Source organism: Protopterus annectens, chromosome 6.part0 (genome assembly GCF_019279795.1).
Source record: "Protopterus annectens isolate FY-2018-M chromosome 6.part0, PAN1.0, whole genome shotgun sequence".
In the NCBI taxonomy this organism is placed as follows: Eukaryota; Metazoa; Chordata; order Ceratodontiformes; family Protopteridae; genus Protopterus; species Protopterus annectens.
Genome location: NC_056737.1, coordinates 403265438 through 403286228, shown reverse-complemented (window position 1 = coordinate 403286228; position 20791 = coordinate 403265438). Strand labels below are relative to the sequence as shown.

The window sequence follows — 20791 nt, the reverse complement described above, 5'->3', positions numbered from 1 at the left end:
ATATATATACACATATATATATATACATATATATATATATATATATATATATATATATATATATATATATATATATATATACATATATACAACATAGACATAGCCTCATATATATCTAAAAAGAACACTTCCCAAAAGGGAAGAAGAAATACTGAATAACCAGGATGGTACTTGCCTCTAAGGCAACAGTCAGCCTGGAGGGGAAGGAGGGAGGGACGTGAGAATAAAGGCGAGATAAACAACGCACATGGAACGTTATGGTAAGTACATAACTTCTATATGTGAAGTTGTTAAATCTCACCGTTTATTTTCACTGATGGGTAGTGTCCCTGGCACCCTCAACCTTGGGTGGCTCATGGGAGTATGTTCTTCAGTACCGCAGAACCAAAGTAGGACCTGTCCCTTGAAGCCCCATCTACTTTGTAATGTGTGATAAAGGTATGAGGCTTAGACCAAGTGGCTGCAGCGCAAATATTGTCAAGGGGTAATTTAGCTTGAAAAGCAGAAGAGGTAGAGACAGCTCTGGTAGAATGAGCTTTCAGTTTATGCGTTAATGGCATGCTGGCATTCTTATAAACAAAGGATATACAATTGGATAACCATTTAGATAAAGTTGTTTTAGCCACTGGATTGCCTTTTCTTGCTTCTGAGAAGGATACAAAAAGTTGGTCTGATTTCTTAATATCTTTAGTTCTGTCAAGATAAAATCTGAGCTGTCTGTGAACATCAAGTTTGTGCAGCATATATTCCATTTTGGTCGGGGAAAAAGACTGGCAGTTCAATGCCCTGATTGATATTTGACTCAGAACAGACTTTAGGTAAAAATGAGGGGTTTGTTCTGAGAGATACTCTACCAGCATGGAAGATCGTGTAGGGTGGTCTGATAGATAATGCTTGAAGTTCTGACACTCTGCAGGCAGACGTAATGGCCACAAGAAAATTTTTTTTCCAAGATAAAAATTTTAAATCACAAGAAGATGCTGGTTCAAAAGGGGAAAGAATAATTTGAGACAGCATAAAGTTTAAATTCCAGGGAGGAAAAGGAATTTTGATCGGATGTCTCATATGAAGAATGCCTTTAAGGAAGGTTTAAGATAATTTGTGGCTCATAATATTTGAGCCACCAAGACCAAGGTGAAAATTTGAGATAGCAGCTAACTGAACTTGAACTGTAGCAGCTGCTGCCACTTCCTTAAAAATTTTTGTTAGAAATTCTAAAATCGAAGATAGCAGAGCTCGGAAAGGGTCAATGTTCTGCGCGTTGGCCCAAATTGAGAACTTTTTCCATTTACTGCCATATAATTTCCTGGTAGATGGCTTGTGAGAAGATAAGAGAATCTGTCTTGTATCTTCTGAAACTGAATGAAGCCTGGCAATTAGGGGAAGTGGATTAGCCAAGCAGTCAGTTTCAGGGACTGCAGAGAAGGATGAAGATCCCCTGACAGGTGAGTCAGAAGGTTCGGAACTGGGTCCAGGATCCATGGATCTTCCAACAGATGATGGTGGAGAAACGGAAACCAAATCTGTCAAGGCCAGTAGGGGGCTATGAGTATAACAGTCCTTCCCAGCGATTTTGCTTTCTGTAAAAATCTGGGTATTAATGGGAAGGGTGGAAATGCATAAAGGAGACCCGGGGGCCAATCGTATAAAAGTACGTCTCTGGGGGAGGTGACTGGGAGGTGGTATTAGGGCAAAGTAGCTTCTGCATTTTGAATTGATGTGGCTGGCAAAAAGGTCGCAGCAAGGCTGGCCCCATTTGCTGAAAATCAACTCCACAACCTATTGTTTGAGAGACCAGTCGTGAGGGAGTAATATTGCCCTGCTTAGCTTGTCCGCTATCACTTTGGATTTTCCCAGGATGTGCGTTTCTAACAGAAAACGCTGGGACGACACAGTCCATTGCCAGACCCTGACGGCTTCTCGACAAAGGGGGTAAGACTTGATTCCGCCCTGCTTGTTCAAGTACCAGACTACTGACATGTTGTCGGTCTGAATTGCAATAGTCCCTAGAGGGACAGAGTCCTGAAAGTACTGCAACGCCAGAAGTACCGCTCTCAACTCTAGAACATTGATGTGCAGATGTGATTCTTGATCTGTCCATGTGCCTTGGGCAGTCTTTCCCTGAAAATGCCCCCCACCCTATCAGGGAAGCATCCGTGGTCACAGTGGCTACTGGGGGGGGGGGGCAAAGGGTCTTCCGATTGTGACATGAAGAGACGTCAACCACCACCGAAGGTCTCTCCTGTAAGAATCCATAACAAGAATCATGTGGTGCATCGGTAGTTTCTGGTAAGACCACTGAGCGAAGAGGAGCCATTGAAGAATTTGCATATGCATCCTTGCAAGTGGTATAGCCAGGATTGCTGCCACCATCAAACCTAGTACTTTCAATACCTCCGCTACCAGTGAGCTGACGTTTTGACAGGGAAGAGAGACTCTTTCGATAGGGAGACGTAGAGTGGTCATTGAGGTATCTAACTCTGCTCCTATAAAAACGGTATACTGCGATGGCGATAAGGCAGACTTTTCGAAGTTGATTGTAATGCCTAATTGATGGCAGAGTGTCAGAGTGTATTGTGTTGCCTGAGTCAATTGATGCCTGGTGGTAGCTGTGAGGAGCCTAGGTATGGAAACACCTGGAATCCTAGACGTCTCAGGTGAGCCGTGACCACTGCCATGCATTTGGTGAACACTCTGGGGACTGTAGTGAGACCAAAAGGCAGGGCTCAAAACCGGTAATTGATTGGCTCCCAGCCGGAAGCGCAGATGATCTCTGGAGCTTCTGTTCATCTTTATGTGATAGTACGTGTCCTTGAAATCTATGGAGCACATCCAATCGCCTTTCCCTAAGAAGGGAAGAATGGACTGAAGTGTGACCATTCGGAACTTCTCCTTCTTTACGAACTGGTTGAGTCTGTTGAGGTCCAAGATAGGTCTCCAGTCCCCTGTTTTCTTTGGTACCAAAATGAATCTTGAATAAGTTCCGAATCCAACTTGGTCTGCTGAGACTGGTTGGATGCCTCTCTTTTTCTAGCAATCTGCAGACCTCTACGATAGCTTGTTCCCTGAGACTGGGTGGAACATCTGGGATTTTCTTTATAGGAATAGGAGGGGTAAAGAACGGAATGAAATATCCTCTGGAAATGATGCTTTGTACCGAAGTATCCAATGTTATGTTTAGCCAGGCTTCTGGGTACAAAGACAAGCGACCTCCGACTGCCTCCAGAGCCGAACAGTCAGGCCCCCTTTCAGGGGCGCTGGTAGGACTGACCGGAGAACTGACCCCTGTCACCCTGTTGTTGCGGACCCCCCCTCTGCCATGGGGGCGGCATCCTACATTATAACCCCCTCCTCAGCCTCTAGAGGGGGTTTCCCCACGTGTGTCCTGAAAGGCTGCCTGAGTTTTTCGGAACCACATTTTTCCTTCCCTATGGGTAGGTCCGAGTAGGGGTCGAAAAACTGACCCCAATGGCAGATAAGGTCTTGCCTTCCTGCTCACACCTGGTTAAAGTTTTCTTTACTTTGGGCCCAATCAGTGATGAACCATCAAATGGGGTATTAATAAAGGAAGACTTAAAGGGTTCCGCAAAGGAACAGAGACGCATCCAGGCTTGTCTTCGAAGAGCAATGCCCAAACTAGCGGCGCTACTCGAACCATCAGCTGCATAGGATATGAGACGCATGGACGAGCTCACCACTGAGTTTAGGGTAGCAAGCTGGGTGTTGACTTTGTCGGCCACTCCTGCAGCTACCGTACCCTGGAGAGTATCTCCTAGCTCTTTCAGGAGGTCTCTCTGCAGTCTTGTAAAATGGGTTAAGTAGTTCAATGATCACAAGAAAAAGTCGCTAAACTAAACATGCGCTTCCCATATCTATCCATAACCCTAGAATCTCTGTTAGGGGGATGGATAGAAAAGGATGTCTCAGGTACTTCCATTTTGGTGGCTGCAGCTACCATCATGGCATCAACAGGCACTCCTTTTGTCAAAAATGGCTTGTCCACTGGGGCAGATATGAATTTATTGTGTCTACGAGGGACAGGTTCCATGGCCTCCGGTGACTCCCATGCCTTACAAGAGATCAGATCCATGAGCTCGTCTTAAGGCGGAGACACCCAAGAAGTGGAAGGTTAAGACCCAAAAGCCTTCAAGAGCACGGACTCATCCTCAGTAGGGGTCTTGGACTGCCAATCGCCCCTCTGACTAAGGATCTCTAGTATCTCTGCAAAGGAGATATCCTCAGAGGGAGATCGAGGGGACCCTTCTGACGCATCTAAGTCCGTGTCAGATGTCAAAGACTCCTGTGGGGAGTCTAAGTGCCTCCTCTTGCACAATCTCTTCCTGGGCACCTCCTCAGTGAGGGGATCTAGGGAGGTCTCAGAAGAACAGGGGACGCCCTGTGGGGGTTCTTGAGGCTTGGGGTCTCTACACTTAGAGAGATCGGTAGATGAAGAAGCAGAGACAGGACCTTGAGGGGAGAGGGAAAGCTGCACCGATGTTGACGTTGTCTTTGGAGACAAAACTCTCCTCATAGCATCGAAAGCACCATGGCTCCAACAAGGAGTGGACGGACCTGAGAGTACCGTCCGATCCTCTCGCACCAAAACCCTGGGCTCCGAGCCCGAGGTAGGAGCCGAGCTCATTTGAGCCAAAGCCCCGAGAGGAAGAGTCAGCACAGACAAGTCAGTACGACTATCCTCCCCGGACCTGATGGGAGAGAGTCAGCTCCTAGCGCCCTCGGTCGGAGCCGAGGACATCCAAGTAGATGGAGCCGATAACACCGGTGTGGGTATCGGCTCCAAGCTTCGGTACTGACGAGCTGGTTGGGGCCGACAACAATTTGGCAAGTCCTGGTGCCTGTAAAAGCTTCTGTACTAACCGATCCATGTCCAAATCTGAAAGGCTGAGTGCACCGAAGGTGCTGACTGGAGCAGAGGTGAAGAAGGAACTTCAGAGACCGGCTCCAATACTGAGAGCTGGCTCCGAATCAAAGGTACACTCAGTTCCGATGACTGTGGAACCGATGACCCTCCTTCTGAAAACTTAGCCTTTTTTGAGACCTTATCTGAAAGACTTGGATTTTGAAGATTTTGAGAACGTACTAGTACCCTCATGGCTACTCAAAACTTCCGAAAAAGATTGCTGTAGCAATCCCCTGTCTATAAGTTTCCTCCTTCTCTCCAAGAGGACTCTTGAAGAAAAGGAGTGGCAAATGCTACAGGTGTCTTGGAGGTGTTTAGCCCCCAGACAGTAGACAAATTGAATGTGTCAGTCAGTAACAGATATTTTCTGCCCACAGTCTGGACATTTCTTTGAATCCCGATTTGGGATGGGATTTCTCCTTATCATCCGACATTTTTAAAGGAAAAAATAGTAAATTAGATCCACAAACAACTAAGCCCAATCCGGGCACCATCTATAACAGAATTATATATATACAAATATAGATACAAATATAGGGCTAAGAGGCCCACAGAAAAAAGCCTGACTATTATAAGGATTAAGTAGAGAAAAAAGGGCTAAAGGCCCACACAAACTAAGAAGCCAACAAGGCCCTAACTTTTAAACTATTTATACTATCTAAGTGTTTAACTATAGAGTAAATATAATAGAATTAACACACACTATATTTTTTAAACAAAAAGACAACTTTTTATAGACTTGCTGTTAATTTTTTTCTAAAATGGTCCAAGCTAGCTGGATCACCGAGATCTCTCTTGCCGCGGCAAACTATATCTGAGGTAATTCCAGCAGTGCATTGTGGGATAAGGGGCTTGGTCTCAAGCTACTGGCAAACCATGAGCTTGCTATCGGCCGTGTTGGATCCTCCGAACCCATCAGTGAGAATAAACGGCGAGATTTAACAACTTCACATTAAATGTTACCTCCTGACTGAAAAATTACTTTGGGGTATTTGTTTTTTTAGTGACAGTCAAACACTCTAGCCCCTGCCCCTCATGACAATGTTATACACAAAAAGCAAACTTTCCCCTCACAAAAAAATGTAAATATATAAGGGAGTCAGCAGAGGAACCCAGGACCAGCTGTCACTCGAAAAAATATCTGACAAGTGGTCATTGGAGCTTAGCAGAGCTGGTTTCTGACAAGAATATAAGGTTTTGAGTAAATCTTAATGACAATCCCCAGAATCAAAAGTCCAGCCCTTAATAATAAACTCTGAGGTAAAAGTTATTTTTCTGCACAAAAATTAAATATTTTCAAGGCATCCCCCCCCCCCCCCCCGCAGTGAACAATGACCAAAATTACAAGTTTCTGAGGTAAAACTTTTAATGACAATCCCCAAAAAGTCCAGATAGTGCCTCAAAACAATCCTAACTAAAAAGAAACACTTTTCTTGACAAAAATTGATAATGTGGAAGGTATACCTCAAAGGAGTACTTATCTGCCCAGCCATGGAGAAGAATTAGTTCACTGATCACACGAAGCCTGCAGAGGAGTATACTCCAACAGCAAAAAAATTCTGAAGTTTTGGCATGCTAGCCTCTGATATTTTCCTACTTCCCTCACGCAGGGCAGTAGCTAGGGTTTTTGGAAGGTGCCCTAAAGTTTTGGAAAACTCACGAATTCGTCTGATCCTTGATAGAAAGTCTCACATAGCTTTGGCTACTGCAGCAGGGATCTAATGATGAACACCTGTACCAGCAAGGGGTCCACAGGAAAGAGTTCCACTTTTTGAAGTATGGAGCCAAGATGACTTCCTAAACAAGCAGGATTACACCATGCATTAAATATGCATGGACCAATTCTGGGTGTGTAGTGCTAATATCTCAAGTAGATGAGATATACATAGAAAAACTGTGCTGAGAAAAGGTCATTAAAAAAAATTCCAAAATTTTACTCACAACCAAGGGCATTCATGACAGGTAATGCCAGATTTGTTGACAACACCAACACCCATCGGGGGCAGCTGAACTACCAGCAACAGATACTTTGTGAATTATATATGTATCACCATAAGGTTCAGCAACTGCTTCAAGCAGTTAAAATTTGACAGACTAGATCACCAAAGCCATAAACTGTAGGTCCTGATGGTGATACCATCACTGGTCAGATTTGCTTGGCTTAATCTGCTAGCACGAGGATGGAAATGGCACAAACTTAGATGTCTTATGAGAAGGCTTTGCATTGTGAGTACCACTTTCCTTAGCTAAGGAAGTTTTACTTTGGCAACTCTCTTTCCTTCAACCTGTGTGTGAAAGACATGCCTGGTTGTTGTTGCCTTTCTAAGGTTCTAAAACTCCTGTTCTCACAATTTTAATCTGGTTTACATTTGAAGAACGTGTTATACTTCATATTTTGAACACAAAGTCAACTCCACAAACTAAATTAGAAAGAGTTAAAAAAAAAAGCAACAAAAAAAAACATTATAGTTGAAATACAACAGCAGCTATTTACTGGTCTTCTTTTTGTGCATGAATTTATGAATGAAAACATGTTTAAATAATCAAATTCTCACCACTGGCATATTCCATGGTCCAGCCTTCAATTCATTTTCCTTCTGTTTGACACAAGGAAGGCCTCCCCACGTTTGTGATGCAATCTCATTTATGGCAGAATTGCAGTCACTAGCTGAGTTTTCATCAAATACAGAGAAATTTCCAGACTGTTGTAATTGCCGAGGAGGTGGCAAATTAAGGGTCAAACCCCGGCTCCGGGCTATACAGAGAGAGAGAGAGGGAGAGAGAGAGGGAGGGAGAGTCATGAAATGCTTGGGTTACTTTTGAAACAAACTGACTACATGTTTTGACTCAATGATGTCTTGCAGATGGAACTATAAAAAAGTTGGTTCAACACTGGATAAAGCGCAAACAAGTCTATGCAATGATCTAAAATCGGTAACTAATATAGGTAAATTGATCTAAATGTCTGACTAAAATGCAAACAAAATATTATGCAGAATTTTTAGGTTATATGAGGCACTCACCACAACAGAAGATCACTGAGCAAGAGCATTTATACTTGCCAACTTTCCACTAGAAGAAACATTTTTCTCCCCCTACATGAAGCTGCACAGCTACTATCCTTAGTCTTCATACTTTAAAATACCCCCGGTTAGTAAAGGAAAACCGTGCAAGCTTACACTGACCTCTCCAGAGACAGCAAATTCACACAAAGAAAACTACCCTACCTAATACACCAGTTCTCCATCCCAATGCAGTCAGACAGTACAAATTTTACTAATTCCTTCAATAACCCAATGCTAACTGACAAAAAGTTAAGGAAAGACTTGTATTTATTTTACATTTGTTAACTGGGATTGTCTGACTGACTTTTTCAGCAGAGGCCCGTGCAGAAAAGCTCCTAAACATTGTTACAAAAAATATAACCGTTACAAACACAGTTAACATTATAATTATTCATAAAAAAACTTGTAGAACAGGTATCATATATATGCAGTTACAATTATCTATTAAAATGTTATGAAGAAAACTGCAGCAGAAGGAAAGGAAATAGCGTTAGGTAAAAAATGATGAAGTAGACTAGTTTAAGTTGTAAATGTTTTGGTATAGAGTAGAAAAAATGATGGTCAGACAGAGGAAATTAGGTTTGTTATTCAGTGAAGGTATATTCAAGGAGACTGAGAACAGGTATAAATCCAGTGACTTTTAAAGTACTCTTTAGTGGCTAGTGTGAATACTTTAGGATGTGAAGGTGATCTAACTTCTTGTGGGAGTTTGTTACAAGCAACAGAGGGATAGTAGCTGTATGTAATGGCTCCTGTTTTGGATTTGGCCTTGTAGATTTGCAAAATGTCTTGGGTGGAGCTCCTGAGTAGTCTGGATGGGACCATAGTAGGAGATTATGGTGCCTAGTGATGGACAGTAGGACGGTGAATAAATAATGGAGTGTATAATTTGGAGCTGAGAGAGAACTAAGAGGTGTGGTAGTTCGAGCCAGTTTAGATGTTTGAGAGAGATACAGTGGTGAGATTTGTAGGTTTGTTGTGCAGCAAATATGGTTATTTTGTAATAGGTTGATTCGAGTTTGCTACGTAAGGTGGAGTTAAGATTTTTGAGTATTTGGGAACAGTACGTTAGGCCTGGCAAAAGATTAGCATGACTGTGGTTCTAGATTCAGGGGTTAGGAATTTTTTATTTCTGTAGAGAGGTCACAGGTTTTGATGGGTTTTCCTGATACAGTTATTTATATGGAGGTCGAATTTTAACTGATCATCAATGGTTACACCAAGGAGTTTAGTACTAGAATCAGCAAATATGAGTGTGTGATTTAATGATTTTATTTGAAAAGTAGATTTGATACGAGTAACAGTTTTGGGGAGAAAGAGTAAGATTTCGTTTTTTTGGGGATTAAGGATGAGCTGATTATTGGTGAGCCAGGTTTCAACAGAGATGAAAGAAGATCAGGTAGCTGTTAGAAGTTCAGAGGGTGAGTTAGCAATGGTGATAACTGTGGAGTCGTCTGCATATTGGACTAATAAGGATTGTGGACAAGAGGAGTACAGTGAGTTGGTGAAGATATTGAAAAGTAGTCATCCAAGGATGGATCCTTGGGGAACACCCATTTTCACTGGAAGGGGAGATGATAGTGGGAGTGCCATCTTACTGATTGCTGTTGGTCAGTGAGATAGCTGGAGAACCATGCTATTGTTGTATTACAAAAGTTGAGATCAGAGAGTTTACTCAGTAGCAGAGGATGTGAGACAATGTTGATGGCTTTTGAGAGGTCAAGGAATAAGCATGAGATAAGTTTATGATTATCTCTAGCTATAGAAATGGTGTTGAGAAAGGAAAGTAGAGTTGCAGTGGTACTATGCTTGGGTCGGAAACCATGCTGAGTGGGAGTGAGGAGTGTGTCCTGTATAAGATATTGCATTACTTGTGTATGTATACATTTTTCTTAGATAGAGGGGAGAGGATAGCTATTGGTCTGAAGTTTGAAAGTTCTGTGGAATTGCCACCTTTGTGAATAGGTATGGTGTAGAATTGTTTCCAGATAGCAGGTAGCTTCAGAGATGGAATGGTTGATTAAAATATATACTGGCAAAGCAATAGAAAGAGCAGCTATCTGAAGAAAGTAAAATGGGATACTGTCAACAGAAACTGAGTATGGTTTTAGTTTGGAAAGAAGGGTTTTGATGTAAGCAGTAGGGACTGCTTTAAGGAAAAAAAGAGCTTGCAGAGTTGGCTTTGGGTGGAGGTTCCAAGCAATTTGGAACAGTGTTACTGGAGTGTTTTAGATTAGGACTGAAAAATTTAGTTACTGACTGAATGAAATAGGCATTGAAGGAGTTAGCAGTCTCTTTGGAAGATTTTTCAGGAGATGGATTACCAGGATAAAGTATTTGGTTTATGGTAGTCCAGAATTTTTTTGGATCTGATTTTAGGGCAACTGGACGGTTATAGTAGAAGTCTTTTTTATCTTTATCCGTTTTTTTTTGTCTTATCTCTCAGTTCTTTATACTTTTGCAGATCTGCTGGTTTGGGTCCAAGTTTTTCAGGCTCGGTCTCTGGCTATCAAGATAGCCAAGGGGATATAATAGCTTTTATCCTTACTTTCCGTAATGGGGCTAGTGAGTTTATGATATTTAGGAAGGTTGAGTTAAAAGCTTGAACTGCTTCATCAAGTGGGAACTGGGTGAGGAAGTTCCAATTTATTCTGAGTAAGAGATCATTACAAATTTCTGGGTTGAATATGGATAATTTATGACAGGTTATGTATCTATGTGGTTTAGATAAGTGGGAGGTATGTCTAACTACCTTTATTGGAGAGTGGTCACTCAGGGAGTCAGAGTGTGTTTCAGGACTATGATATTTAGAGGGACTTGAGACAAGAATCCAGTCAATGAGTGTTATTGGTATGAATAGACTGGGAGAGAAGTTGTGAAAAGCCATATAGATTTATATGGCATGTTGAGTTAGGACTGGTAAGTGTTTCCCAGTTTATGTTCACGTCCCCAAGGAGGATGATTTCATTAGGAATGTTTTGCGAGAGGTAGGACAGAATGCTTTCCAATAAGGGAATGTTGTTCCCTGGTGGAATGTAGATAGCTATGACAGTAATAGTAGTATGGTCATTGAGCTTAAGGTTTGCTACCAGTAATGCTGCAGGAGAAAAGGAAGTTATAGACAGCTTTGGGTATGTAAAAGTGATGTTGTTGGAGTATACAACTGCAATCCCTCCTCCTTTTTTATTAGGGCGATCGAGGCGTATTATGTTATATCCGGGAGGGAGTATGTCCTTATCTAGGTTTTGTCGTTTAAGCCAAGTTTCTGTAAGGGAAATAATGTCTGGGTTTTGAGCAGATATCCAAGCATGAAGTTAGCTAACTTTATTAAGTATGCTTTGAGTGTTTATAGAGTAAAAGGAGATTTGTTTGGGTTTTTTTTGGTAAATTACTTGTGGTTGATGAGGTATTGTGAGGAGTGGTAGAGTTAGAACTGGGTCCTGGGTTAGGGTGGATATCACCTGACGGGAGTAGTGAAATAGGATGGTAGTTAGGTTTGATAGTTATTAGGTAGTATTTTGTGTATTTTGATTTATTTGTAGATATTATGGAAGGGGGATTATTTTGGGGAGCTGTACATTCATGGAGAGAATGGATGCAGATATGAGTATTGATTGCTGGATATAGAAGAAGTTATAGTTGTGTGTATGGGTAGGGGTATAATGATAAAGGGTTAATACTGTTGGTGAGGATATTAGAGCATGGAGGAGGCACAGTGATAGTATTGCAGTTGCATGGTGATTACTGGGAGAAAAAAAACATATAGTAAAACGTGGTATGGACCAGGAAGAAGGTTAAAGTTAGAGGAGGAAGTATGGGTAAGCTAGATTATGTGTAGTTAAGTTGAAGGAGTGTGGTGCGATAGATGAAGATGTGGCAGATAGGTTTTGTAAGTGAAGGAGAGATAGTTAGGAAACAGGAAGGGGAGGGGTTTGATTATAGGAGGGAAATGGTGAAGAAGTATAAAGGAAATAATATGGGGGGTGGGTGGGGAGCGAACGGAGTGGGGCTAGACCTGAGACAGAGAAAGTGCCGTTCCAAAGGAGACTATGTGTAAGCTGAGATCTTGAGTTTCAGTCAGGATAAGTAGAAATCGGAGTCAATTAACCTTTAAATGGCGGAGTTATTTTTATAGTTATTGTTAGTCTGACTCCAATTTTTGGGAAGTGTTTTTGAATTTTACCCTGAAGTTCTTAAAAGGATATAAAATTAAAGCTGGGGTTAGTTACAGATGAAACAGGAGAGGTAATGAAATGCTATTTTATAGATTTAAGTGTTTCTCAAAAGAAAATAGACTTTAGTTTGGGGGGACACTACCTGGAGAGTATTATGTAGCTGTTTCTTCCTGGTGATGTACACATCGGTACAGTGGTTTGATTAAGGAACTATACAGCAGAATGTACTAATACACTCACTAACATTTGTTTAAGTTAGTGCAGTTAGGGTGTTTTACTGTCAAGACACTTCTAAGTTAAGCACCTACATTAGTGTTTAGTCTCTTTTAGTTGCAGGACAATGCTTGTGGGTGCCCAGTGCTCAAGAGAGAAGTTTGAAATTTCCGCTGCTTGTTATGGGGGACAGAGACCTGCTTGACCTGATGGGTGGTTTGGATTACTGAAAGAAAACGTAAGAGAGCATTAGGTTAAGGCAGCACATACTGTGTAACCAGTCAGACTGGACTTGGATTAGGAATAGTCAACAACAAAAACATCAGGTAATGGTTATTCCTGCTTCAGCAACTGATAACATAAAATCTTTTCTTGTGGCAACATACAAAAATAAAGTGTAAATAATATAAAAAGCAGTTCTCTACTACATTAAGCGAGATACACTCTCAACATATTTAAACACTAGTTAATGCAGTTAGAGCAGTTAAATGCAACATGTGAAATAGCCCTTCTGGCTCTAACAGTAAACAAGGAAAATGGAACGTATCTAGGTGCATATGTGACAGTAGTTTATTAAGTAGAATTATCTAAAGGCATCCTGCAGTGTTAAAAAATAACAAACAGATAGTATAAGCTGTTGTACTAAAGAATTAGGTATTAAACCACAATGTACAGCATATCTTGAATGCAAAAGCGTACAGGAGGATGATTACACACCAGGGAAGACAAACAGCTGCTGTGGGATTTGAAACAAAAAAACAAAATGGCACCCTGGGTTTAAATTAACTCAGGCTTTCCAATATAGATCAAGAGTTGGAGGAGGGAGGGGTAAAGACTACAGGGAAGGAGGAGGCTAGTTAATGGATAAATGAACTCTGCATACACTCATTGCAAAGTGCAAGAGGAATAGAAACCACTCGGTGAACCTTAAGAAAAGGTATGCTACTTTGCACAGTCACTCTACATTATACTATAAAATCAAGGCAAGTGTAAACATTATCTAATTTTGCCCTGAAATTCTTAAAAGGATATAAAATTAAAGCTGGGGTTAGTTACAGATGAAACAGGAGAGGTAATGAAATGCTATTTTATAGATTTAAGTGTCTCGCAAAAGAAAACAGACTTTAGGTTTTTTTTTTTTTTGGGGGGGGGGGGGACTACCTGGAGAGTATTATGCAGCTGTTTCTTCCTGGTGATGTACTCATCAGTACAGTGGTTTGATTAAGGAACTATACAGCAGAATGTACTAATACACTCACTAACATTTGTTTAAGTTAGTGCAGTTAAGGTATTTTACTGTCAAGACATGTCTATGTTAAAGCACCTACATTAGTGTTTAGTCTCTCTAGTTGCAGAACAGTGTGGGTGCCCAGTACTCGAGAGAAGTTTGAAATTTCCACTGCTTGTTATGGGGGACATAGACCCGCTTGACCTGATGGGTGGTTTGGATTAGTGTTTAGTCTCTTTAGTTGCAGGACAGTGTTTGTGGGTGCCCAGTGCTCAAGATAGAAGTTTAAAATTTCTGCTGCTTGTTATAGGGGGCAGAGACCTGCTCGGTGGTTTGGATTACTTGAATGCAAAAACGTACAGAAGGATGATTACACACTAGGGGAGACAAACAGCGCATATTTTATATATAGCTACATACATACATATAGCTGCTGCTTATTTTCATTTTACAGTTTGTTTACCAAGATGGTCCATTAGGCCAAAGGAGCCAGTTATCAATGGAGTCCTGTGGAGAAAAGCTCCAACAAGATTAAAACAAGTGAAAAGGTAATTAGACAAACACCAACAAAATGTTACAAAGTATATAAAATGTGTAGTATACAATGAAATAAGACATGTACTAACAAAAGACATAATAATATAAAATGCTTTTACAGGGCAATCAAAGGTAATATATATATGCATATATATTTATATAGTCTATAAAAGTGAACTTTTCATGTCAGATTACAAAAGAAACAAGAAACAGAGAAGAGGCAAATTAACGACCAATAGGTACAGTGAAGATACAGGTATAGAAGGAAGAAGTAAGGAGCATAGATATAGGTGGAAAATTAGGTAGGAAACTAGACAGTGGGGATCAGACTTGTGAAAATTGAAAAAGAGAGGTAGGTAGGGTATGGAGAAGTAGAGGAGAGGGATCAGAGTTATGAGAAATTAGAAAAGAGAGATAGGCAATATATGGTTAAGTAGAGGAAAGTCAGGAAGGGTGGGAGCAGGAGCACTCCCAGAGGGATGAGAGGTGGGAATGGAGCACGGTTTTGAAGGTGGAGTGGTTGTTGGTGGTACAAATTTGTAGAGGAAGGGAATTCCAGAGTTGGGATAGAGAGAAGGACAAAAGGATTTTGCCTGGAGTTCGAACAGGTTTGTGTACTTCGAGCAGGTTTTGATTGATTGACCTGAGTAGTCTATCTGGTTGATGCAATTGGAGGGAGGAGTCAAGGGAAGGGCAGAGAAAGGGTTTAAAGATGAGTTTATGTGCATAAGAAAGTTGGATGAAGGAAAGATGATGGGGTATAATTCAAGCCAATTTAGTTTGTGAGGGGCATTACAGTGGTGAGTAGAGGATTTGGCACCAGTAGCAAACTTTGAGATTTTATTATAGAAGGAAGCTAGTTTAGTTTTTAGAACGGATTGGAGATTAGTAAGGAGGGGGGCACCATACAAGAGGGAGGGTATGAGGTAGGTGGTAGAAAGAACATGTTTGGTTGAGGGACTAGGGAAGCAGTTGTGACGGTAGAGTAAGCCTAGGTTTTGGTGGGTTTTCTTTATATCTGTTTGGAGATGCATGTCAAATTTTAAGCTGTTTGTCGATAGTGACACCTAGTAGCTTTGTATGGGATACAATTTCTATAGATGTCCTGTTTTGGCTAGTTATGGAGAAAGAGTTCTTGTCAATTTTAGTATACCTTGAGGGGGTGAATATCATAATTTTGGATTTGGAACCATTTAGTGCTAGATGACTGTTTAGCATCCAGTTCTCAGTTAATAGGACGGCTTCTTGGGTTAGTTTCTGTAGTATGAGGAGGGTTTCAGCAGAGCAGATTATCATAGAGTCATCTGCATATTGGAAGAGCTTGGCATTAGGAATACACTGGTGGAAGTAATTTATAAATATATTAAATAGTAGAGGGCTTAATATGGACCCCTAAAGTACTCCTGTGAGGGTGTTAAGGGGAAGTACAGTTTTTCCACTTGACCAATTGCTGCCTATTGGAGAGGTAACTGGAGAACCAGTTGACAGAGGAGGTGGATATGCTAAGATGAGAGAGTTTAGACAAGAGGAGGTGGTGTGAAATTGTATCAAAGGCCTTGGATAAATAGAGTAAAAGGGTAGATACAATGCTGCCGGAGTCACGTGTGGAATTGACAGTTTCGAGGAAGGAGAACAGGTGGTGGTGGTGCTGTGTCCAGGCCTGAAACCATGTTGTGTGGGGATAAGCAGATGGTTATCAAGTAGGAAGGGCAGTAGCTATAGATGAATGCACTTTTCTAAGATTTTTGAGATGGGGAGAGAATGGCAATTGGCCGGTGGTTAGAGATTTCAGTATTGTTTCCTCCTTTATGGAGGAGGATGATAAAGGCTTTCTTCCAGAGTATTGGTATGAAGGATTTTTGGATTGACCGGTTTATTAGGATGGAGACGGGGAAGGTTATGTTGTTGGCAGTTAGATGGAAGGTCATCAAGGGCATTTGAACATGGCTTCAAATTATGTAGCAGTTTTTTTATGGTAGAGAGAAGAACAGGTTGGAGAGTGAAAGGATGGAGTTGAGAAGTTTTGTTGCTCGAGGAGGTTGAATTAGGAGAGACAGTAGATTGTGGGCTAGGTATATTATTTGTAAAAGATTTAGTGAGTTTAGCTATAGAGTCAATTGATGAAAAGGAGTTAAATCGTGTAGCTAAGGAGAGGTCAGAGGTGTGAGGGTCAGGGCATGGGTTTACTTTTTGTACCAGGATGGAGGAGGGTAGAGATCATATTCCAGAACTTTTTAGGGTTAGTTTTCTGGTTGTTTTGTAGTAAAGAGTAATAGGATTTTCAGTCACAGGCTATACGTTGCTTGACTTTGCTTCAAAGTTGCTTACAGTCAGGAAGGAAGAAGATTTGTGTTTCTGGTAGTTTTTCCATGCTTTGTCCCGGAGGTGCATGAACGTTATAGTCTCTTTGGTTAACCAGGGTTCTGTACTGTATTTAATTCTTTTAGTACTAATGGGAACAAAGCTATTTAAGAGGTTGATGAATGTAGTATTGAAGTAAATCATTGCATAATCCAAGGGGAGTGATTTTAGAGGAGCCCAGTTAGTATGTTTTAGTGAGAAGGATTGAGGGTTGAAGCTTTTAAGAAAGCGAGTAGAAATATAGTTATGAGATAGGTATAAAGAGGTAGGTGAGCGACGAGCGAAGGCAGGGAAGTGATCACTAACAGAATCAGGCAGGGTACCCTTATTAGAGACAGTATAGCGGTGAGAGACTAGTATCCAGTCCAGGGTGGCTTTAGAGGAGCTGTCTTTGGAGGGTCTAGTAGGTGAGTTGATTAGCTGGAGGTTTAGATTGTGTGAGGTAGTGAGGGATTGAATGGTGGCCCAATTTATAATAATGTCACCTAGAATTATATTTTCATTGCTAATGTTAAATGAGAACTAGGAGAGGATTTCCTCGAGAATAGGTATATTGTCACCGGGTGGAATGTATAGAGAAGAAATACATATCTTTGTGTTTATTTATATTTAAGAGGGATAGGGTTAGCTCAACAGTACCACATTGGGGTACAGGTTTAGTATAAGGTGCTTCAGCAATTGTTTCAGCAGATATTCCCCAATTTGCCAAAATCAGGTCATGGACATTGTCAACAATTTCAGGAGTTGACACCATTTGAGGCATCTCAGACCTTGCTGCATCTTTGGTTTCAAAATCTCCATGCTGAAAGTTTACACACCACTTCTTCACAGTTGAGTAAGAAGGGCACTTGCCACTCAATGTTTGCATCATACATTCATGGTCCATTTGGAGTTTTCTTCTGCAGGAATAGAAACTTCATGATGGCTTGGAGTTCCACACTTGAAATTGCCACACTTTTTGTTGACATGGTTCTATCAATGATCTGAAACAATGTCAAAACATAAAATAATCAGCAAAAGTATAAGGCTAGGAGCGAAGCAGATAAGTCAATAAACTTTTCAAAAGTTCTGTAATAATCCAAGAATCTTCAGTTAATGTTCTCAAAAATATGTTCCAAAAATCACGAAATGGATGTATTAAAATCGGAACAAATATTTATTTCATGAGATAAGCGCTTTCGCTGTGTGCAGCTTCCTCAGATCTCTCAACAACATTTAAATTCAAAAAAACCCAGAATATATAGACATATCAATTAAACAATTAATAAATTAGTAAAACCAAGGATTTTTTAAAAGGGAAATGTTAAATCTACAAAATGCATATAACAAATCCACATAATGCATGGATTTGTTATATGCATTTTGTAGATTTAACATTTCGTGATTTTTGGAACATATTTTTGAGAACATTAACTGAAGATTCTTGGATTATTACAGAACTTTTGAAAAGTTTATTGACTTATCTGCTTCGCTCCTAGCCTTTTACTTCTGCTGATTATTTTATTTTTCATCTTGGTAAGGAGCGTTTACCTGACTTGGTAGTGGTTCACTCAATGTCAAAACATAGAATTATGATTCTGCAAATTGGTATTTTACAAGATGAAATCTCCCTCCAGCTACACAGGCAAAATAATGCTCAGAATTTAAAAAGTTGATCAGGCTTAGAACTTTTCAGCACATCCTTGTAGACTCTTAAGGGTCTGTATATGGCAGGGCATAAGCAAACATCTTGCACATGGGGATGTACTCCTGGGTTAAGGATAAAAGGGGGCATCAATCTGGGACACCTTTTCCTTTTTCCCAGAAAAACCTCATGGGAGGACGCATCTGTGTGCAAAGCAACCACCTATATCTTCAAGAAACTAAGTTACGAGTTCTCGCAAAGGGAGCTAGTCTTGGTGGAAGTAGGCTGGTGGGAGCTCAAACTTGAAACACAGAACTTACTGCAAGATCTATTTTTACAGTTCTGTGAACTGTACAACATTCACAGCAGGGTCACTTTTACAATGGCAGTTATAACATATGGGAAAGAGACTTCCCTCAGCTGTACCAAAGACTGAGAGGGCAAGTATCTTCTTGTTCCTTGGGTTTTCCACCAAAGAATGGCCTGGAGAGCGACCACTCCAAACCACACTTAGCCCCTGAACTGGGTATTCAGCTCACAGTGTTTAAAAAGGTATAGAAGGATGATCAGATCATCACCTCACAAAGAGCCTGGGCCAAAACCTCTCTGAAGAAGACTGCTTAGATGGAAGCCACTCTGGTAAAGTGTGTGTGTGTGTGTGCACACATTTTCTTGTACAGGTCTGCTTTTTTTTTTTTTTTTTTTTTAATAAAAACAGTCGTTGTGTCTTCGGCTTTTCCCAGTTAGGGGTCGCCACAGCAGAACTCCGGTCTGCTAATGATTGGCAGTAGATTTTTACGTGCTGGCTTGCCGGGCCTAACGCACAACCTTCAACAAAGGAACGCCCATTCACGCATGTCGCCACACAGAAGATGCTCTAACTGAGAATCGAACGGGCAACGTCTAACTATGAGGCGACAACGCTACCGCAGCACCACCCCCGTAACATTATTAATAATAACTACAACAGATGTTTCATACACAATGTAATTTTAAACTATTCATACATTCTTCTTCATTCAACAGCTGACTTTGCTTCTTCCCATTTCCATTGCAGTCTAGTTTCGTATATTCACAAGACATGCCCAGCTATTATTGCATAGAGCACACTTCTTCAAAGATCACAGAATATCTTCAAAGATTATTTTGATACAAAGATTCTACAAATACAAAACTAATAAACCAATGTAAACATAAAAAATATCCCTGAATGAACTATTTACACTTTTAAGGCATCCTATACTTTTCTTACTCCAAAACTCCCTAATCATTTTTATCATTTATTTTTAGTATTTTAGTAAGGCTACTGGTGCTTCTGAAAACAAATCAGTCAAATACGTCTGTTACACTGGGAGAACAGTACCCACACATTCTCAGTCTTCTTTTGTTTCCCCTCTCTTCTCCCTTATCCATTTCCCCCACTTTAGATCACATAATTTTTATTTTCCCTACTTCCTTTTAACTCCTCTTCTTTTTCCACTATCCATCTAACCATTTGTTCTACCACTTCTTTGTTGGGACACACTGTCTTCCATCTCATTGTGATTGCTTTTTTAGCCACGGTCATTGTTAATCTCAACAATGCTCTGTCCTTCTCTGGTACGTTACAAGCGTAACCCAATAGAAACCCACCAAGAATATTACTGGAAATACAGCTGCATTTTTCTCAGACTCCTTTCCAGGAAATCTCCCCAAAATACAACTCCTCATACATCTCTAACACCTATCCATAATCTCTGGGAAGATTTGTGCCAGCCTAACTGGTATATAAATATTTGTGCAGGCATTTCCATTAAAAGATTTGGATTTTCCTAGTCTTTAAGACATATTTTGGTACTTGCACAATTATTTTCCACGCTAGTTCTGTAATCTGTTGTTGGAGCTGTTTTTCTCAACCCCTTTTAATTTTCTCCCTCTCTTTTTCTCTACTGCTCTAATCATTTTACACATATTTGATACTAACCCCCTAGTCTCTCTTCTAATCTCCTTTCTTTTATTTCCTGCGCTGTATCATGCTATTCCTGTTGTTCCACTGTTTTAATTTTCATCCTATTCCATTTTCTCTCATCAACTACTGATATTTGCATTCCAACTGTCTAGGTAATTCAAATTCATCCCTTACCTCATTGTGTATTAGTTTCCTCTCTCCTGTACATATCTGGTACCAATATCTTACTTCTGCCACCTTCTCCACCTCCATAGTACAGTATGCAAAGTATTGTGTTCTGTGTCCCCTATAGGTAGAATCTGCTCCTTCTAAGCACTAATATTTTTATCTACCCATAAGTACTTTAGTGTTCTACTCAACTTGCCTAACAAGGAGGGATCCAAATTTTCCTATGCTCCTTCTAACAAAGTTTTTGTTACATTCCTTCCTGTACTCTACTCTTCATTCTTCATGCTTTTACAGTGTGCATAAGGCCTACCTATGAACTTCATTACTATTCCTAACAGACAACTCAGCAAACATAATTTCAGACCAGGAGCACTTAACCCTCCATCGCCTTTCACTCTTGCTATAACCTCCCACCCCACCGTTGCTTCCTCTCCATCCAAAAAATGCTGTCATTAACTGCTTCACCTTCCACAAGTATAAAGCCCTTAACAGCCCAAAGTGACTGTCTCTGGTATGACAACTGCTGTAATGTGTGTAACTGCAACATCTGC

At 40.7% G+C, this 20791-nt stretch overlaps 1 protein-coding gene across 1 annotated transcript in view; it reads right to left on the bottom strand.

Moving 5' to 3' along the window:
- Window positions 1–20791, bottom strand: part of BUB1B (BUB1 mitotic checkpoint serine/threonine kinase B) — a 1687592-nt gene that overhangs the window by 1247801 nt on the left and 419000 nt on the right. The window contains exon 7 of the mRNA XM_044074144.1: window positions 7477–7676. Coding sequence (XP_043930079.1) covers window positions 7477–7676 — 200 coding nt within the window. The remainder of the gene's footprint in view (window positions 1–7476; window positions 7677–20791) is intronic.